Raw genomic sequence first — 15,393 nt, forward strand, 5'->3', positions numbered from 1 at the left:
CCTTATGTGCATGGAATGGAAAGATTTTTCGTAATAAATATGTTGGCGACATGCAAAGGGAATATTCCGTATTTATGACACAACTCAAAAATTTATAGAAAGTTTCCATTTTTGAACTCAAAATGGTGGTGGGGTCCACTTGCGTGGCGAGTTGTCGAAGGAAATATGACCTATATCCCAATGTCGGAGGATTCTTAGGAGCTTCAGTATTCTTCATTACTCTCCTAAAGATATCAGCAGCTACTTGGATTTCATGACATTGCAATTTAGAGTGCTGATTTGTGTTGTGAAGCTTGCATCCTCCTAACATGGCTGCTTCTGCTAGGAAAACTTTGTCTGTGGGTCGCTTCTCAGAGGGTGGTGGATTATCTACTGGTGAGGGCACTTGTCCGTTGTTTGGTGCTGTATTTGACGATCTCTTATGGGATCCTTGATTATTACTTCGAAAACCATGGCTATTTTCTTGATGACCCGGATTGTGTCCTTGATGGTTTTTTTGCTGCCTCAATGGATTATTCTGATATCCTCGGTTAGCACCCTGACGTGCTTGATAATTTCTTTGCATGCTCTTGATTTGGCTGTTCTTGTTTTTGAGGTATGTAACCTCAGTTGACAGCTTCTTGACTTGATCAATCAGCTCCTTCATCTTGTCTTGTTCTTCTTGAGACCGGGTTGAGGATGTCGTATTCTGGAGATAGACTGGCTATGGAGGCAAAACTTGTGACATAGGAACTCCGGGATGTGGCACCAGCTGATTAGGAGGAGTGGGAATAGGATTGATAGCAGGGGCATAATTTGTCACGCTACTCTGTCCAAAGTAATTAGGTGTCCTTGCAGCAGTTGCTGGTGATTGGAGGCTGTCCTTGACAGATTCCGCATAGGCTGCTTTCAAATCATTTGGGGCTGGATGAGCCTTCTGAACAAACATAGAAGTGAAACAATCCAAGGCTGCATAATAGATATTTCTGGCTGCCTCATCATTCACATTGTATAGTGTACGCAACCTTGAATAGGCCCTTTGGAATATGTTATTGAAGGCACCAATTGGTTCACTTTCTTGCCTCCTTACTTCAATGAACTGTTTGTATATCTCTGCCAGAGAGATAGGCAATCTGAACTTTCCCGGGTTTAATCTTTCAATTGTTACCATGTTGAAATTGAATCTATGAGCAGATTGATATACCGATAGAATGCTTCTTTGCCTAGTGAGTATGGAAAGAGTCTGCAGGCGACATCCTCGTTCTGGATATTTCTGTTCTGGAGAGTGTCTTCAAATATCTTAATGGGCTCATCTGCAGTGCAATTGCCATCGTTAACATGAAACTTGGAACATAAATGTTCCGGTTCTTGGGCATGTCATGGTAGGTAGTGAATGCCATGTGAGGAGATGCATTTTGAGGATGCCAATCAACCAATGCTTGAGCTGGTTGCTGCTGGATGATTACTGTTGCGGCTGCTTGAACAGGTCCTTCAATTGCTGATTAATAATCTACGCTTTGGCATGTAGTATTATTCTCTAAAAAATAGGCAAGGTACCTTGCCAACTGGCAAGGCAAATAGGGATGGTGAGTTACTCATCCAAAACTTGCTAGCAAATTTTGGTGAGCATTTGCCCAAAACCTTGTTGAGAAATTGTGGAAACTTCACAAGTCTGATAGAGAAAATTGTTAGGTGGGAAAAAATGTGCGTTTTTCATTTTTCATTTACACAATTTTTTTGTGATAGCATTGCATTGATTTATTGATGGTTGGTTAATACTTGTAAAATTATGAAAAATGGCATGTGTCATGAAGGTCTATTGGTCTTGAAGGTGGTTATTTGGGCTTAGTGGTAGGGGTCTTGCTAGGGGTTTTCATTCCAATAGCCCAATCTGGTTTCAAAAAAGAAAAACCTAAATTTTTTTCTGGTACATGTTTTCCATAGACAAAACTTGTTAAAACACTAATATGGACCTATAAACTTATAATCATGACATTATGATGTGTATTGAACTTATTTTTGGATCTATAAATGAAATAAAAACAACTCATAGTTGTGACTTCTGTAAATTCAGTTTTAAGTGTGTTCTGAATGATTATTTTATAAATTTTTGTTTTTGATTTTGGAAAATTTACCAAGTTTTTCTTGAGATTTTTACCATTCTTGAGTCAGTCAAGTTTTAGGCCTGCTGAGCTTTTGAACTATGGTTATGCCTAACATATTTGTTATATTTTTCTATAAGATGACAAGGGAATGTTGAGTAGTTCAAAATCTTTGCATTCAATATATATTGTGAATATTTAAAGGCTGTAAATGCTTCAATAACTTTGAAGTTGGCTTGGGTTGAATCTAAGTTCTGACCCGCCAATAGCTGTATACATCCAGGAAATGATTTGCAGAGAAAATAGCTGGTCTGGGTCAGACAGAAGTTTGTATAGAAGAATGACTATCCTAATTAAAATGAAACAATTATACACGAGAAGAGAGTAGTAGCAGCCACAGATGAAGGTGAACAAAAGCTCTAGCAATTATAGATAATGCATGGAAGACAAGTTTCAAAATTAAGATGTCAATTCTCTTGGCTGCAATCTCATCGACACTTACTTTTAGTTTTTTTAATACTAGTCTGTGAAACTCTACTGCTTAATTGTCATATTCACAGTTTTTTTATGTTAAATACTAGCCATTATGGCAGAGAGTTTGTTGCAACTATTTTTACATATTCAACTCTATTGATATCTGACCTTTTATTATTTAATTTATATGTCACAACTTCTGCTAAGGGAAAATCAAGGGAATAATGGTTTAAAACATAACTTTTCTTTTGTATATTCCTTCAATGCTGTAATTCAAGAAAATTTAATATGCATGCTTTTTGGATACCTCTGATTGGCAGAGAGACCGGGATAAGGATAGACACTATCATAGAAGGCACAAAAACAGAAAGCATCATCGCAGAAGAAGTTCATCATCCTCTTCATCAGAATATTCAAAATAACTGTAATGTATTCCTATTGTTGTTTTTGTAATGTTAGCTTAAATTTTAAGTTCAGAAAAGTGCTTCTAAAATATCTCAAGAAGATATCAGTAGTGCTTAACCTTTTAAGGAAGCATCAATTGCAAGCCAATATAAGCAAGTGCTTTTTCAGTACAAAGGTATATCCTGTATTGCAAAAGTCCTTTATGAGAGAGGTTTACAACTTGATCCCTTAGAAAAAAATGGTTGTATGAAACTCTGAATAGGATCTTTTCAATGTGTTCACTTCTTAGAACATCCTATGCATATCTCTAAGTGTTTCACCTTGAAGCGATATATCTAGCCTTTGCTTAGCTTAAAAATATGAGCATCATTGGAAAAGTATTTCGGCTTGATCCTCTTTATTATCAGAAGTTTGAGCTATACTTTTTTTCTCTTTTCCTGTCATCTTTTCATTGCTTTTCTGAGAAAGAGCAATTTAATGAAATCTGCAACTTCATCATCATTCATAGATGTTCAATTATGTTTTGTTTGAGATGTGTGAGTTTTTAAATGAGAAGACTATCATGGATATTTAAACGAGGCAATACAGAATAACTTGTGTCTTTGTATATGGCATGGCTGGTAAAGGAACTGAAGACAAATGTCTTATAAGAGCATTTTATGTTTAACTCACAACAGTTGAGATACATGGAGCACTCAAATTCTAGGGACTGGAAAGTTGAAAACTGTAAAATGGCATTAGGATAAAAGAAAATTCATGTTGCATTGCAGGAGAAAGAAACCATCTATTGTAGCAAAGTTGGCATACCTTGTAACAGTATTGTTCTTAACTAACTTGATTGTCATTTGCAAGATTCAATGATTAGAGAAATTATGGTGAATGCCATGGATTGAAAGAAAGACACAAGTGTCTAAGATCAAATAATCTGCAAAATAATCTGCAATAATATCCAGTGAAATGAATTCAATTCTGGCTACTGTTCATTTCCAGAGGGAGTAAATTTTATGGTGTTGTCACAAGCAATAGTTATCCTCCCTTTAATTTGTAGTTAACTATAATACCATGCTATTAATATGTAATTCCACTTGATCTCTTTGTGATAGTAAAATCCAATTCTAATAATTACATCCATATGATAATTTTGAGATGGCGGTTTGAATGATTTTAGGAGATCGTTCCTTGCAGCTTGGGAAAGCTCAAATTGCTCATTTCATAGACACAATTTTATCTTTTGTGGAGATTATATTGCATTTATCATTGATGTTTCTTTAAACCTTTGAAGCCATATTTTATAAGTTCTTATCGCCATATAAGGTTAACACTTACAATCAAGACAATCAGTAGTTAATTTTAGACATGAGTACTGATTGTTCCTTATTGCCATATAAGTTAACCCTTTCAATCAAGACAATTAGCAGTTAACTTTAGACATGAGTACTTATTCAAAACTCATGCTTGGGGACATTCAGAAATGGATTTGTGATATCATAAGCCAAAATTTATAAGTTTATGTGTGAGAATATCCATATTGGCTGGTCTTAAAACTCCATTTGCTAATCTTCAGGGATCAATCTGTTCTTTATCACCATATAAGATTAACCCTTTCAATTGAAACAATCAGCAGTTAACATTAAACATGAATACTTTTTCAAAACTCATATGTTTGGGGACATTCAGAATTTGATTTTGTGATATCCGAATGATTCATATACAGTCTTTATAGTGGCTGGACTAGATAAAATATAACACTCCTTGATTCCGTCACCCAATAGATAAGGGACTAGACTGAAATTTGGCTTTAACAGAAGGTTGTCGCACATCAAGTGACCAAGGGATTAAATCACCACTTAAGCTGGTCAAAGCTGCCTAGGAAAGTCTAAATATACACTTGAGATAAAAGGGTCCTCTTTAATGATTATTAGTTTGTGTGTAATTATATTTATTCAATTTATTTAATAATTAATAAATTATAAAAATGTATAAACTTCATCAGTTAATACTCTTCTTGTACTTCATGCTAAAATCCCAGAGGATATTCTCTCTCATGTTTCAGATCTCACAGATATGGCTCTAATTGGTAAATTTTGGTACTCCTCTCCCTCAAACACTTTTGAAACAATTGGTTTTGGAAAATTGTGTCGATTCAAGAGAAGTTTTCTTGGAAAATGGTTTTTTTTGTTTTTTTTGAGTGGTGACGTTTGCCAACAAAGTTGCAAGGGGTAAGGTCCTTAATAATTCAAATCCTAGTCTTTGAATGGTTTAGGTCTATACTACCAACCTTGGCAACTAAACTCTGACCCCTTATGTTGTTGGGTCATTTTCTCCCCTGTTTTTGTTTGTCTCAGATCTCACAGATATGGCTCTAATTGGTAAATTTTGGTACTCCTCTCCCTCAAACTCTTTTGAAACAATTGGTTTTGGAAAATTGTGTCGATTCAAGAGGAGTTTTCTTGGAAAATGGTTTATTTTTATTTTTTTTGAGTGGTGACGTTTGCCAACAAAGTTGCAAGGGATAAGGTCCTTAATAAATCAAATCCTAGTTTTTGAATGGTTTAGGTCTACACTACCAACCTTGGCAACTAAACTCTGACCCCTTATGTTGTTGGGTCATTTTCTCCCCTGTTTTTGTTTGTCTTAGATCTCACAGATATGGCTCTAATTGGTAAATTTTGGTAGTCCTCTCCCTCAAACACTTTTGAAACAATTGGTTTTGGAAAATTGTGTCGATTCAAGAGAAGTTTTCTGGGAAATTTTGTTTTTTTGTTTTTTTTGAGTGATGACGTTTGCCAACAAAGTTGCAAGGGATAAGGTCCTTAATAAATCAAATCCTAGTTTTTGAATGGTTTAGGTCTATACTACCAACCTTGGCAACTAAACTTTGACCCCTTATGTTGTTGGGTTATTTTCTCCCCTGTTTTTGTTTGTCTCAGATCTCACAGATGTGGCTCTAATTGGTAAATTTTGGTACTCCTCTCCGTCAAACACTTTTGAAACAACTGGTTTTGGAAAATTGTGTCGATTCAAGAGAAGTTTTCTTGGAAAATGGTTTTTTTTTGTTTTTTTTGAGTGGTGACGTTTGCCAAGAAAGTTGCAAGGGATAAGGTCCTTAATAAATCAAATCCTAGTTTTTGAATGGTTTAGGTCTATACTACCAACCTCGACAACTAAACTTTGACCCCTTATGTTGTTGGGTCATTTTCTCCCCTGTTTTTGTTTGTCTAAAATACTTGCTGTTGGAATACAAAGATTTGCAGATTCTAGAGCTATTGGGGAACTCCATTGGCAATCTTCAATTACATGATCTAGGATTTCTTCACATTCCTAATGAACATGTGAGATTTTGTGTCCTATTGCATGTCTCAAAGTCACTGCCCTTGGAAATAAATCTCACATCTGTTATGGCTAAGTGGAACCAACCGATCTTCTTTGAGGGTCTTAAACCCTTTTGTGATTTGTGTCACAATTATGGTCTTTTGTGTAGCCAATACAGTAGAAATGGTTTTGACAAAAAAGATAAGGCTCGTTTCCCATAGGGCATTTGGCTTGTGAGGACCCATAAGAGGAAGCTCCTCTCAATGAAAGGCCTCTCATTCCCCATTCCTTTTGTTTCTAGTTTGAATAAAGCATAAAACAAGTTACTTGCTCGAGTGGTATTGGAAAGAGGTCTTCTATGCCCTCTGAAGGAAGATATTGTTCTCCAAAATTTGGTTGAAGAACCTAAGAACAGCAGTAACGGTTAGACTCACCGCCTATAGTCATCCTATGGAGGAATAAATAGTTAACAAGGTTTTTGTGTCTGAGGGCAATCTAAACTCACCTGTGAATGAAATACTTGCTAGTGTTGCTAGGTTTTTGTATCTGAGGGCAATCTAAACTCACCTGTGAGTGAAATACTTGCTAGTGTTGCTAGTGAACTAATAGAGGAAATTGGGGATGAGGTCATTCTAAAGAGTATGGTTATCAGTCTCTTTGAAAAGCTATCTATATCTGAAACAAAGTTATTGGAACGATTGGATGATTGTACAACTGTTCAAGCTAGAAGGGGGAGAAAAAACAAGCAAACAAATATTCAGGGAGAAATCATTGCACGGATGCAATCTCTATTCGATAATTCTATACAGATGAGGAGAGAATACAATTAAGGTCCCATCTTGGAATATTAGGGAATAACATTAATTGAATGCCTATTAGACAACATTAGAGTAGATATTCTTCTACTTTAGGGACAACACTCCCTTAACATCTTGGGAATTTAATATTCCAAAGATAGGCTAAGCATTTCTCTCTAGTTGAAGCAAGTGGAGTGTTGAGTGGTTTAGCAATCTTATGGATTCCTGAAATAGTAAAAGTTGAATGCATTGCCTCCAATCCAAACTGGATGTTAATGAACATGTGTAGGTTTATCTTCAAATCAAAGCTTTTGGGTCTTCAATGTTTATGGTCCAACTAGTATTGTTTAGAAAAATCAACTTTTGGAGTTTCCTTGGTTCTCTTTTTCAACTATTCAAAGAGGAACAGTTATCTTGGATGAGCATATAAAGATGAGAAATTAGGAGTGATCATCACCCCTCCTACTTAAGTTGTGATGAACTAAAAAAATCCGTAAACAACAATAACCTTTTTGATTGCTTTCCAAAGAATGGAAAATTTAGTTGGACCAATATAGGATAAAATTTTCATCATATTGTTGAAAGGTTGGACAAATACCTTTTATCTATCAAATAGGTTTTTATTTTCTAACACTTTTCATGCTCTATCCTTTCTGTTTTCTTGTCAGATCATTTCCCAATCCGTTTTGAACTTTTAGAATGGAAAATTTAGTTGGACCAATATAGGGTAAAATTTTCATCATATTGTTGAATGGTTGGACAAATACCTTTTATCTATCAAATAATTTTTATTTTCTAACACCTGTCATGCTCTATCCTTTCTGTTTTCTTGTCAGATCATTTCCCAATCCGTTTTGAACTTTTAGAAGACTGGCCCAACTCTCCTTTCATAAAGGGGTCAAGAATGCTTCATATCTACAACAAATTAAAATTCATAAAGCATGAAATCAATATAAGTGGAACAAGGTGCACTTCAAGAACATATTTATAGAAAATCTTTAGGTTGAACAACTTTTAGAGTTAAATGAGATTGTGATGAAGTTTGGAATGAATAAGTAGAGCTTTGATATGGAAAAAGGGTTAAAATGGGACCTGAATGAAATCTTATAGTGCAAAGAAATTTATTGGTCTTAAAGTCTAGAGAAATATGGCATAGAGGATATAGTAACACATTTTTTTCAGGCTTCTACAAAAATAAGGTGCCACATTAATTTCATTGGAACATTTAAATCTTTAGGTGAAGATCTTTGTAACTAAAATGGCATGAAAAAAGTGTTGTAGTTTTTGTCATTAATGTCAAGGAGCTTAGATCGTTTTCAAGTTTGATTTTTGGTTGAGCTGCTTGGACATGTGCTTAAGCTAGTTGGCTGACAGGTTGCTTGCTTGAGCTACTTGGTTGCTTGCTTGAGCTGCTTGTGTGTCTGGTTGAGCAGCTTGTGTGTCTACTTCATTAGCTGGCTTCTTGTCTGCATCAGCTAGTTGATTGCTTGCCTGTTTGCCATGTCAGATTTCCTGAATGGTTCGTGTGTATCATTCTGTGTACAGCTGAAAGTGAGTTTCTGTGATGAGCTGTGTTATTTTTTTTCAACGCCTTCGCTGCTTGGTGCTGTAATAAATCTTTATGTGGCTCGTAATAAATCTTAATGTGGCTCATATTTGCCAAGTAAAAATTATTTGAACATGTGTTCTGTTGCCGTTTTGTTTCTTGTGATGTTCCTTGAAGGTTGTAACTCTTTTTTGCAGCGAATTGGCTTGATGAGAAAGAAAATCGTTTCGTTTTTCTTTTCAGAAGTTTTTCAGCTGAGTATTTTTAGAAAAAAGGAAGACGAAGAGTTGGGTGTTGATTTCTTTCAAGAGTTGTTTTTTTGTGACGTGAAGGAGTGAGGGTCTTGATTTTTTATTGACAACTGACACACAACTTCAGTAGGTGTAGATGTGAAGAACAACTATTGTTTTTTGTGGGAATTTTGTCGTACTTTCAAAAAAGAGGGCGTGTTTGTGATTTTGTAGAAGCAGTTGAATTGAATATTTGACGGTGCTATGGAAAAGAGTGTGATTAAAGGAGGAAAATACGTAAGAGAGCTTATTCTTAAAAAATGGAAATTTTTTCTCACGCCTCTTGTTTCGGTAGTTTGGTGGACCGGGTTCTGTAGTTGGAGGGTATATTGCCACCTTCCTGTTGTTTTTAAAAAATGTGGTTGTGATATTGTTCATATATACGTTTTTGATGGGAATGAAAAATAATTTTTTTTGACAGAGGGTTGAGAGCTGCTAAATTCTTCGAACTTCTGTTGATTTGTTTTTTGATGACAAACACCATTTTGTTTTGGACATCCATTTTCTGTGCATTGACAACAATGATATGGGGGTCTTTAAAGTGTTGTGATTGAGATTCTAAATAAAGTAGCATACATATTTTGTGTTGTGACAGTTGCTATGGAAGCTACAGTGCTACTATGATATCGATTTCTGAATGTTCTTTCTGTTTCGGTGTCAAAGAGTAATTCTGGACGACAAAGGAGGATTAAGGCAACACATTGTGAAGGAGATAAACTCATGAGGTGTTGAAAATTCAGTATGTTGGCTTTAACAGTGTGATATTTTTGATAATAGCATGTTTTAGAATTTAAGGATGAGAATGGCTAAGATCATGTGTAATTGATATTTAGTAGAAGTGAGCTTTTAAAAAATACCATTTAAGTGTTTTCATTAGTGTTTTTTTGAGTTGGTGTTCAAAGTGAGGTTGGTGCCTTTGCAGAACATAGTTGATGCTCTTTGGGAGTTGAAGCTCTTTGTGAGTTGGTGCTCACATTTGTAATTTTGGGTTGGTGCCCTGTTGTTTAAGAAAGCTACTTTGTGCTGTAGCTTTTTACCTTGAAAAGGTTTTCCACGAGAAAATTTGTGTTTGTGTTTTGATGATTACTCTCTTTAAGCTTTATTTGATTTCATGTTCCAAAATTCATAAAATACTGATTCAGCCCCCACTCTTAGTATTTTTTTTGTGTTTATCAATTGGTATTAGAGGTAGATACCTTCTAATAGAGCTTAAAAGCTTGAAGGATTGGTCTCTTTAGCACACAATATGAATGTTCTCGAAGGACTTGCAACAAACAAAGCTCCTTTGTTCGATGGCTCTAACTATGGGTTTTGGAGTGTTTGAATGAAGACCTATCTGATGTCTCTTGGTTTTGATGTTTGGATGAGTATAGTAGATGGTTATACTATTCCTTCAGTTCTTCCTATTGACGTTGATGGAAAAAAGGCTTTCGAAAGTAATGCTAAAGACATGAATTCAATTTTGTGTGGCTTATCAGAGTCAGAATTTGTGAAGGTCATGCATTGTGATACAGCTCAAGCTATGTGGGAAAAAATTCAAAATGCATATGAAGGAGAGGCAAAAGTTAAGAATGCCAAACTTCAAACTCATAGAATGCAGTTTGAAAGTCTTAGAATGTGGGAAAAAGAAAGTGTGGCAGCTTACTTCTTGAGAGTTGGTGAAATTGTAAACTCTCTTAAGGGCTTAGGTGAAAAGATTGAAGATAAGATTGTGGTTCCAAAGATCTTAAGGTCTTTACCTTTAAGATTCGATGTTTAAGTTTCAGCAATTGAAGAGATGGCTAATCTTGACAAGTTGACTGTTGACAAGCTTTATGGTATCCTAATAGCGTATGAGATGGGAACAAATATTGAATCTTCTTCGAAGAAAGAAACTGCCTTCAAAGCCTCAAAGAAAAGTAAAGATAAGGGATGTGTGTCCAATGAAAGTTCTGATGGAGAATCTGATTGTGAAGCACATACTTTGTGAGAAAATTAAAAAAGGGGTTTTGGGAAATATAAGGGAAGCTACCTTTAAAGTGTTCTAATTGTGGCAAGATAGGACACTTTGCAGCCAAATGTCCGTATGAGAAGGATGGAGACAACAACTATGAGAAGGATCCCAAGTTCAGTAAAACGAATTTCATGAGAAAAGAAAAGAAGACTCGTAATTTCAAAGAAGTTTCTACTCTAAAGAGGAAAGTTTTTCATCATACACAAGTGAAGAGGAGTCCTTAAATGATGAGATTTTATTCATGGCCCTAGAAGAAACAACTTTTGAAAATCAAGAAGAAGAAGACTACTTTTATGAAGAAGAGGAAGTTGATCTTGAGCAAGAACTAATAAGTGCTCTTAATGAAATCAAGAAGCTAAGAAAGAAAAATCAGAATTCAAAGTTTTTGTTATAAGAAGAGAGTAACGAAAAATCTGAAAATCTCAAGCTCTAGAGGTTGCAAAAAAATTGATAGCTGATTTGAAGCTTCAGATTGAAGAATCAAAGAAAACAAAATAAGGAATTAGAAGTCGGCTCAAGGATAAAAAACAAAACTGTGAGAAGCTTGAAGCTAAAGTTGTTTCTCTAAGGAAATTGGATAAATCTTTATAGTTACAGAATCATGAGAAGATCAATAAAAAAGGTTCAATGTCTTTGGATGATCTTTTAAGCTCTCAAAAACAGTCCATTGATAAAGGTGGAGTTGGCCATGAAGAAAGTCAATGCTCAAAATCCACTAAAGGAGAATAGCACAAGACTGATGCTAATAATACAAGAGGTAGATCATCTAAAATCACAAATAGTACCTTCAAAAGGTCTCCTATTTTAAGACAAGCTTATATGACCAGGTTAAACAACTCTTATTTTTATGTTATTGTTTTACTTGTAATTATTTTGGTCACGAAGCCATAAATTGTAGAGTGTTTGCTAGAAGACATTTCATTTTTGTGAATAGGAATTCGTTTGCTCCTTTGAGAAATTATGAATTCGTTTGCTCCTTTGAGAAATTACAACGTTATTTGTTATAAATGCAATAACTTTGGTCATACTGCAAGAGTTTGTAAAAGTGGCATGACATATTTTACTAAGAAAGATGAGACAAAAGATAAGGCAATGGAGAGTACTAAGGATTGGAGGAAGAAGGAGAAACAAGTCTCTGAAGAATCTGTGATTGTGCAAACAACCTTTGTACAAAATGAGAAAGACATTTGATATGTGGATAGTGGCTACTCCAAACATATGACCAGAGATGACAGTAAGTTCTTGACTCTCAAGAAATCCAATGGAGGCAAGGTAAGGTTCAAAGGCAATTCATCTACAAAGATAGTGGGTAAAGGTACCCTTATGTTGAGTCATGGCAATACAAAAGTTGAGAACGTGTTGTTTGTAGAAAGTCTAAAACACAATCTGCTAAGTTTTAGTCAATTATGTGATTAGGGACATAGTTTGATTTTCAGTTCAGATTATTGTAAAATCAGTAAAGATAGTGTTCACATTGCTGATGCTAGTAGGGCAACAAATAACTTGTATATTCTTGATGATGTTAAGAGTGAGATTTGTTGTTTGAGTCAACTTGATGAATAACGATTATGGCACAGGAGATTGGGACACATGAACTTTGATAGTCTCATTCAAATCAGTAGAAAAGAAATGGCTAGAGATATGCCTCAATTCACTAACGCTTTCGACACTGTATGCAAGGAATGCCAACTAGGGAAACAAATTCAGAGGAGCTTCAAATCAAAGGAATATTCAAGCACGAAACCAGTTGAGCTGATACACACTGATTTGTGTGGTCCCACAAGAACAAGTATGCAAGGTGAGAAATATTTCATGCTCTTGATTGATGATTATTCACGTATGACTTGGGTTACCTTTTTGAAGGAGAAATTAGTGGTTTTAGAGAAGTTCAAGGCTTTTAAGCTTTGGTTGAAAATGAGAAAGGTTTAAAAATCAAGTGCCTGCGTTCAGACAACGAAGGAGAGTTTACATCCAATGACTTCACATGTTTTTGTGAGAAGTATGGAATTAAGAGACAATATTCAGCTCTTTGAAATATCCTCCACGTTAAGCTTCCAATGTAATAACAGCTTTAGATGAGTGCGTTTAGACAGGGGAAACGATACGTGGAAATGGTACCTACAACTGACTGTGTGTGCCCTTGGTAGCAAGTCCGGACTGTGTGTGCCCTTGGCAGCAAGTACGACCTAGTCAAGACAAGAGTACGACCCGACACAAGGAAGAACTGCCCAACAAATCTGAAACTGCAAACAAACACTAAATTACTCCCTCCAAATCGATTACCTAGCCTTAACAAGGTTGGCGAATCAGCTCCCAATCAACCCGTGTCATCAATTTAAGCACATTCTATGTCACCTATATGGAAACACCATGAGCTCTCCAAAGTATGTCTTGCAATAGCGTGGAAAGTGTTGTTCATGAGGGTGTATGTCCTCACAAACCATGAAAAATCTCCTGCAAGAACATAGGAAATTTCTCCAAACAAACCCTCTAAAACTCTTATTCAACAAAGCATACCTGTACGTCCCAGCTGATGGCTAATTAATATCCTTTCTTGGGAATCAATTTCTTAGGATAAACGATGTAGGACTAAGATTTACTATTTTATTATTTAATATTACTCTTCTTGAAGTAGGCACCAAGTCTCTATATGAAAGGGGACTTTTAATTTTTTTTTTAAAACTTTAGTCCCTACATCAAATAGCACATTAAAGTTAATTATTTAATTTTAACTTTAATATCTTTTAATTTTCGTTGCCCAAACAAATAGCTCATAAAAATTGCAATCCAAATGAATAATTAAAGATCAGCAAAATATTGACATCCAAAATGCATCAATTTTCCCATCACTAAGCCATTGCTGACTTCCTATAAATAGTAAGTATCTGGAAACCCCATCAAATCAACTCCGATTAGCGTGAAACTGGAATTGTGTGGGCAAAAGCCCTCTTCGATTCCTGTGATGTCTTGGTTAGCCCTCGGGACCATGGCAAGGTGGGCTAATGACACAATATAACATGATTGGCTTAAAGGGGGACATTGCAGTCCGTCCCACTTGAAATTGCTTTTTCTCAAGCAATCTCAACTCTGGATGTTGTAAGATATGCTCACCCTCCCAAGTAGCATCCTCTACTGGCAAGTTCTTTCATTTCACCAAATACTCCCTGATGACCCGCCTCCGTAAAATGTGCTCTCTAGTATCAAGAATGGCCTCGAGAACCAAAATAGGTTTCTCCGCATCATCAAGAGGAGGTAACTTTGCTGAAGGTACCACATTATGTCCCAATGCCTTTTTGAGACGAGACACATGGAACACATTATGTACCTTGCTATCTGCTGACAACTCGAGCTCATAAGCCACCTCACCAACCCTCTTGATAATTACAAAAGGCCCATAGTAACGTGGCGTTAACTTCTTTGCACCACCCTTCTTGAGAGTGGACTATCGGTAAGGCTGCAACATAAGATAAACCATGTCACCGACCTCAAAAGATCTCTCTAGCCTGTGCTGATCTGCATACTGTTTCTATTGATGTTGAGCTTTATGTATGTTCTCTTTCAAGGACCTCATAATATCCTTACTCTTGTAAAAGATCCTTAGCCTTTGGTACTCGGCTATCCTCAAGCAATAATTCCAAAAAGCTCGGGGCCTCATAACCATAGAAGGCCATGAACGATGACATCTGGATAGACATATGATAAGTGGTGTTGTAGTAGTATTCTCCTAAGTACAACCACTTTACCCATGCCTTTTGCTGCCCTGCAATATAATTGCAGAGGTATCCTTCCTCCCACTTATTCACAATTTCCATCTATCCATCTATTTGTGGCTGATAACTAGTGCTCGAGGCAAACTCTATCCCACACAACTTGATGAGCTCCTACCAAAAGTTGCTCATGAACCGGTTGTCCCTATTGCTGACAATACTCCGCGGAAACCCGTGCAAACTGAATACCTCTTAGAAGAACAACATCTGAGCTGCTGTATAGGTGGACGAAATAGCAAAGAAGTGTGCAAACTTCGTCAACCGGTCCACCACGACATAAATTAGTCCCTGCCATGGACCTTAGGTAGGCCCATGATAAAGTCTATTGACACATTGTCCCATATCCTCTTTGGGATAGGTAGGGGCTGCAATAAACCTCCTGGAAGAGAGTGCTCATGCTTATTTTGCTGGCACATAGGGCACTCCCTCACATACTGGAAAACTTTTGATTTTAACCCCTTCCAAGTGAACCGCTCTGTCACCTGCCTGTAAGTTTTAAAATAGCTTGAATGTCCTACCATGGGTGAGTTGTGGAAGGTTCTCAATATCTTCTGCTTCATAGCAGACCTTGGCACCAAAAAGATCATCTCCTTATAAATGATCAAATCATTCACCACCATGTACCTGTCATCCTGGATGGTGCCATCAATTATTCCAGTAGCCCACTTGTCCTTAGCATAATTGCGGAAATCATCTCTCTCCAATCATCTGCCAACACTCCCAAAGCA

The 15,393-nt window shown here is 36.3% G+C and overlaps 1 protein-coding gene across 5 annotated transcripts in view; it reads left to right on the top strand.

The window, feature by feature from the left end:
* LOC131034975 (G patch domain-containing protein TGH) overlaps positions 1-15,393 on the top strand; it is a 188,317-nt gene that overhangs the window by 151,797 nt on the left and 21,127 nt on the right. For 2 of the 5 annotated variants that reach the window (XM_057966594.1, XM_057966593.2), the window contains exons 18-19: positions 2,365-2,487; positions 2,876-3,461. In XM_057966594.1, coding sequence (XP_057822577.1) covers positions 2,365-2,469 — 105 coding nt within the window. In that variant the 3' untranslated portion in view covers positions 2,470-2,487; positions 2,876-3,461. Of the gene's footprint in view, positions 1-2,364; positions 2,488-2,875; positions 3,462-15,393 lie in introns of those variants that run through there. The other 3 variants (XM_057966598.2, XM_057966595.2, XM_057966596.2) reach the window with 2 other exon arrangements.

Source organism: Cryptomeria japonica, chromosome 4 (assembly GCF_030272615.1).
Source record: "Cryptomeria japonica chromosome 4, Sugi_1.0, whole genome shotgun sequence".
Lineage (NCBI taxonomy): Eukaryota > Viridiplantae > Streptophyta > Pinopsida > Cupressales > Cupressaceae > Cryptomeria > Cryptomeria japonica.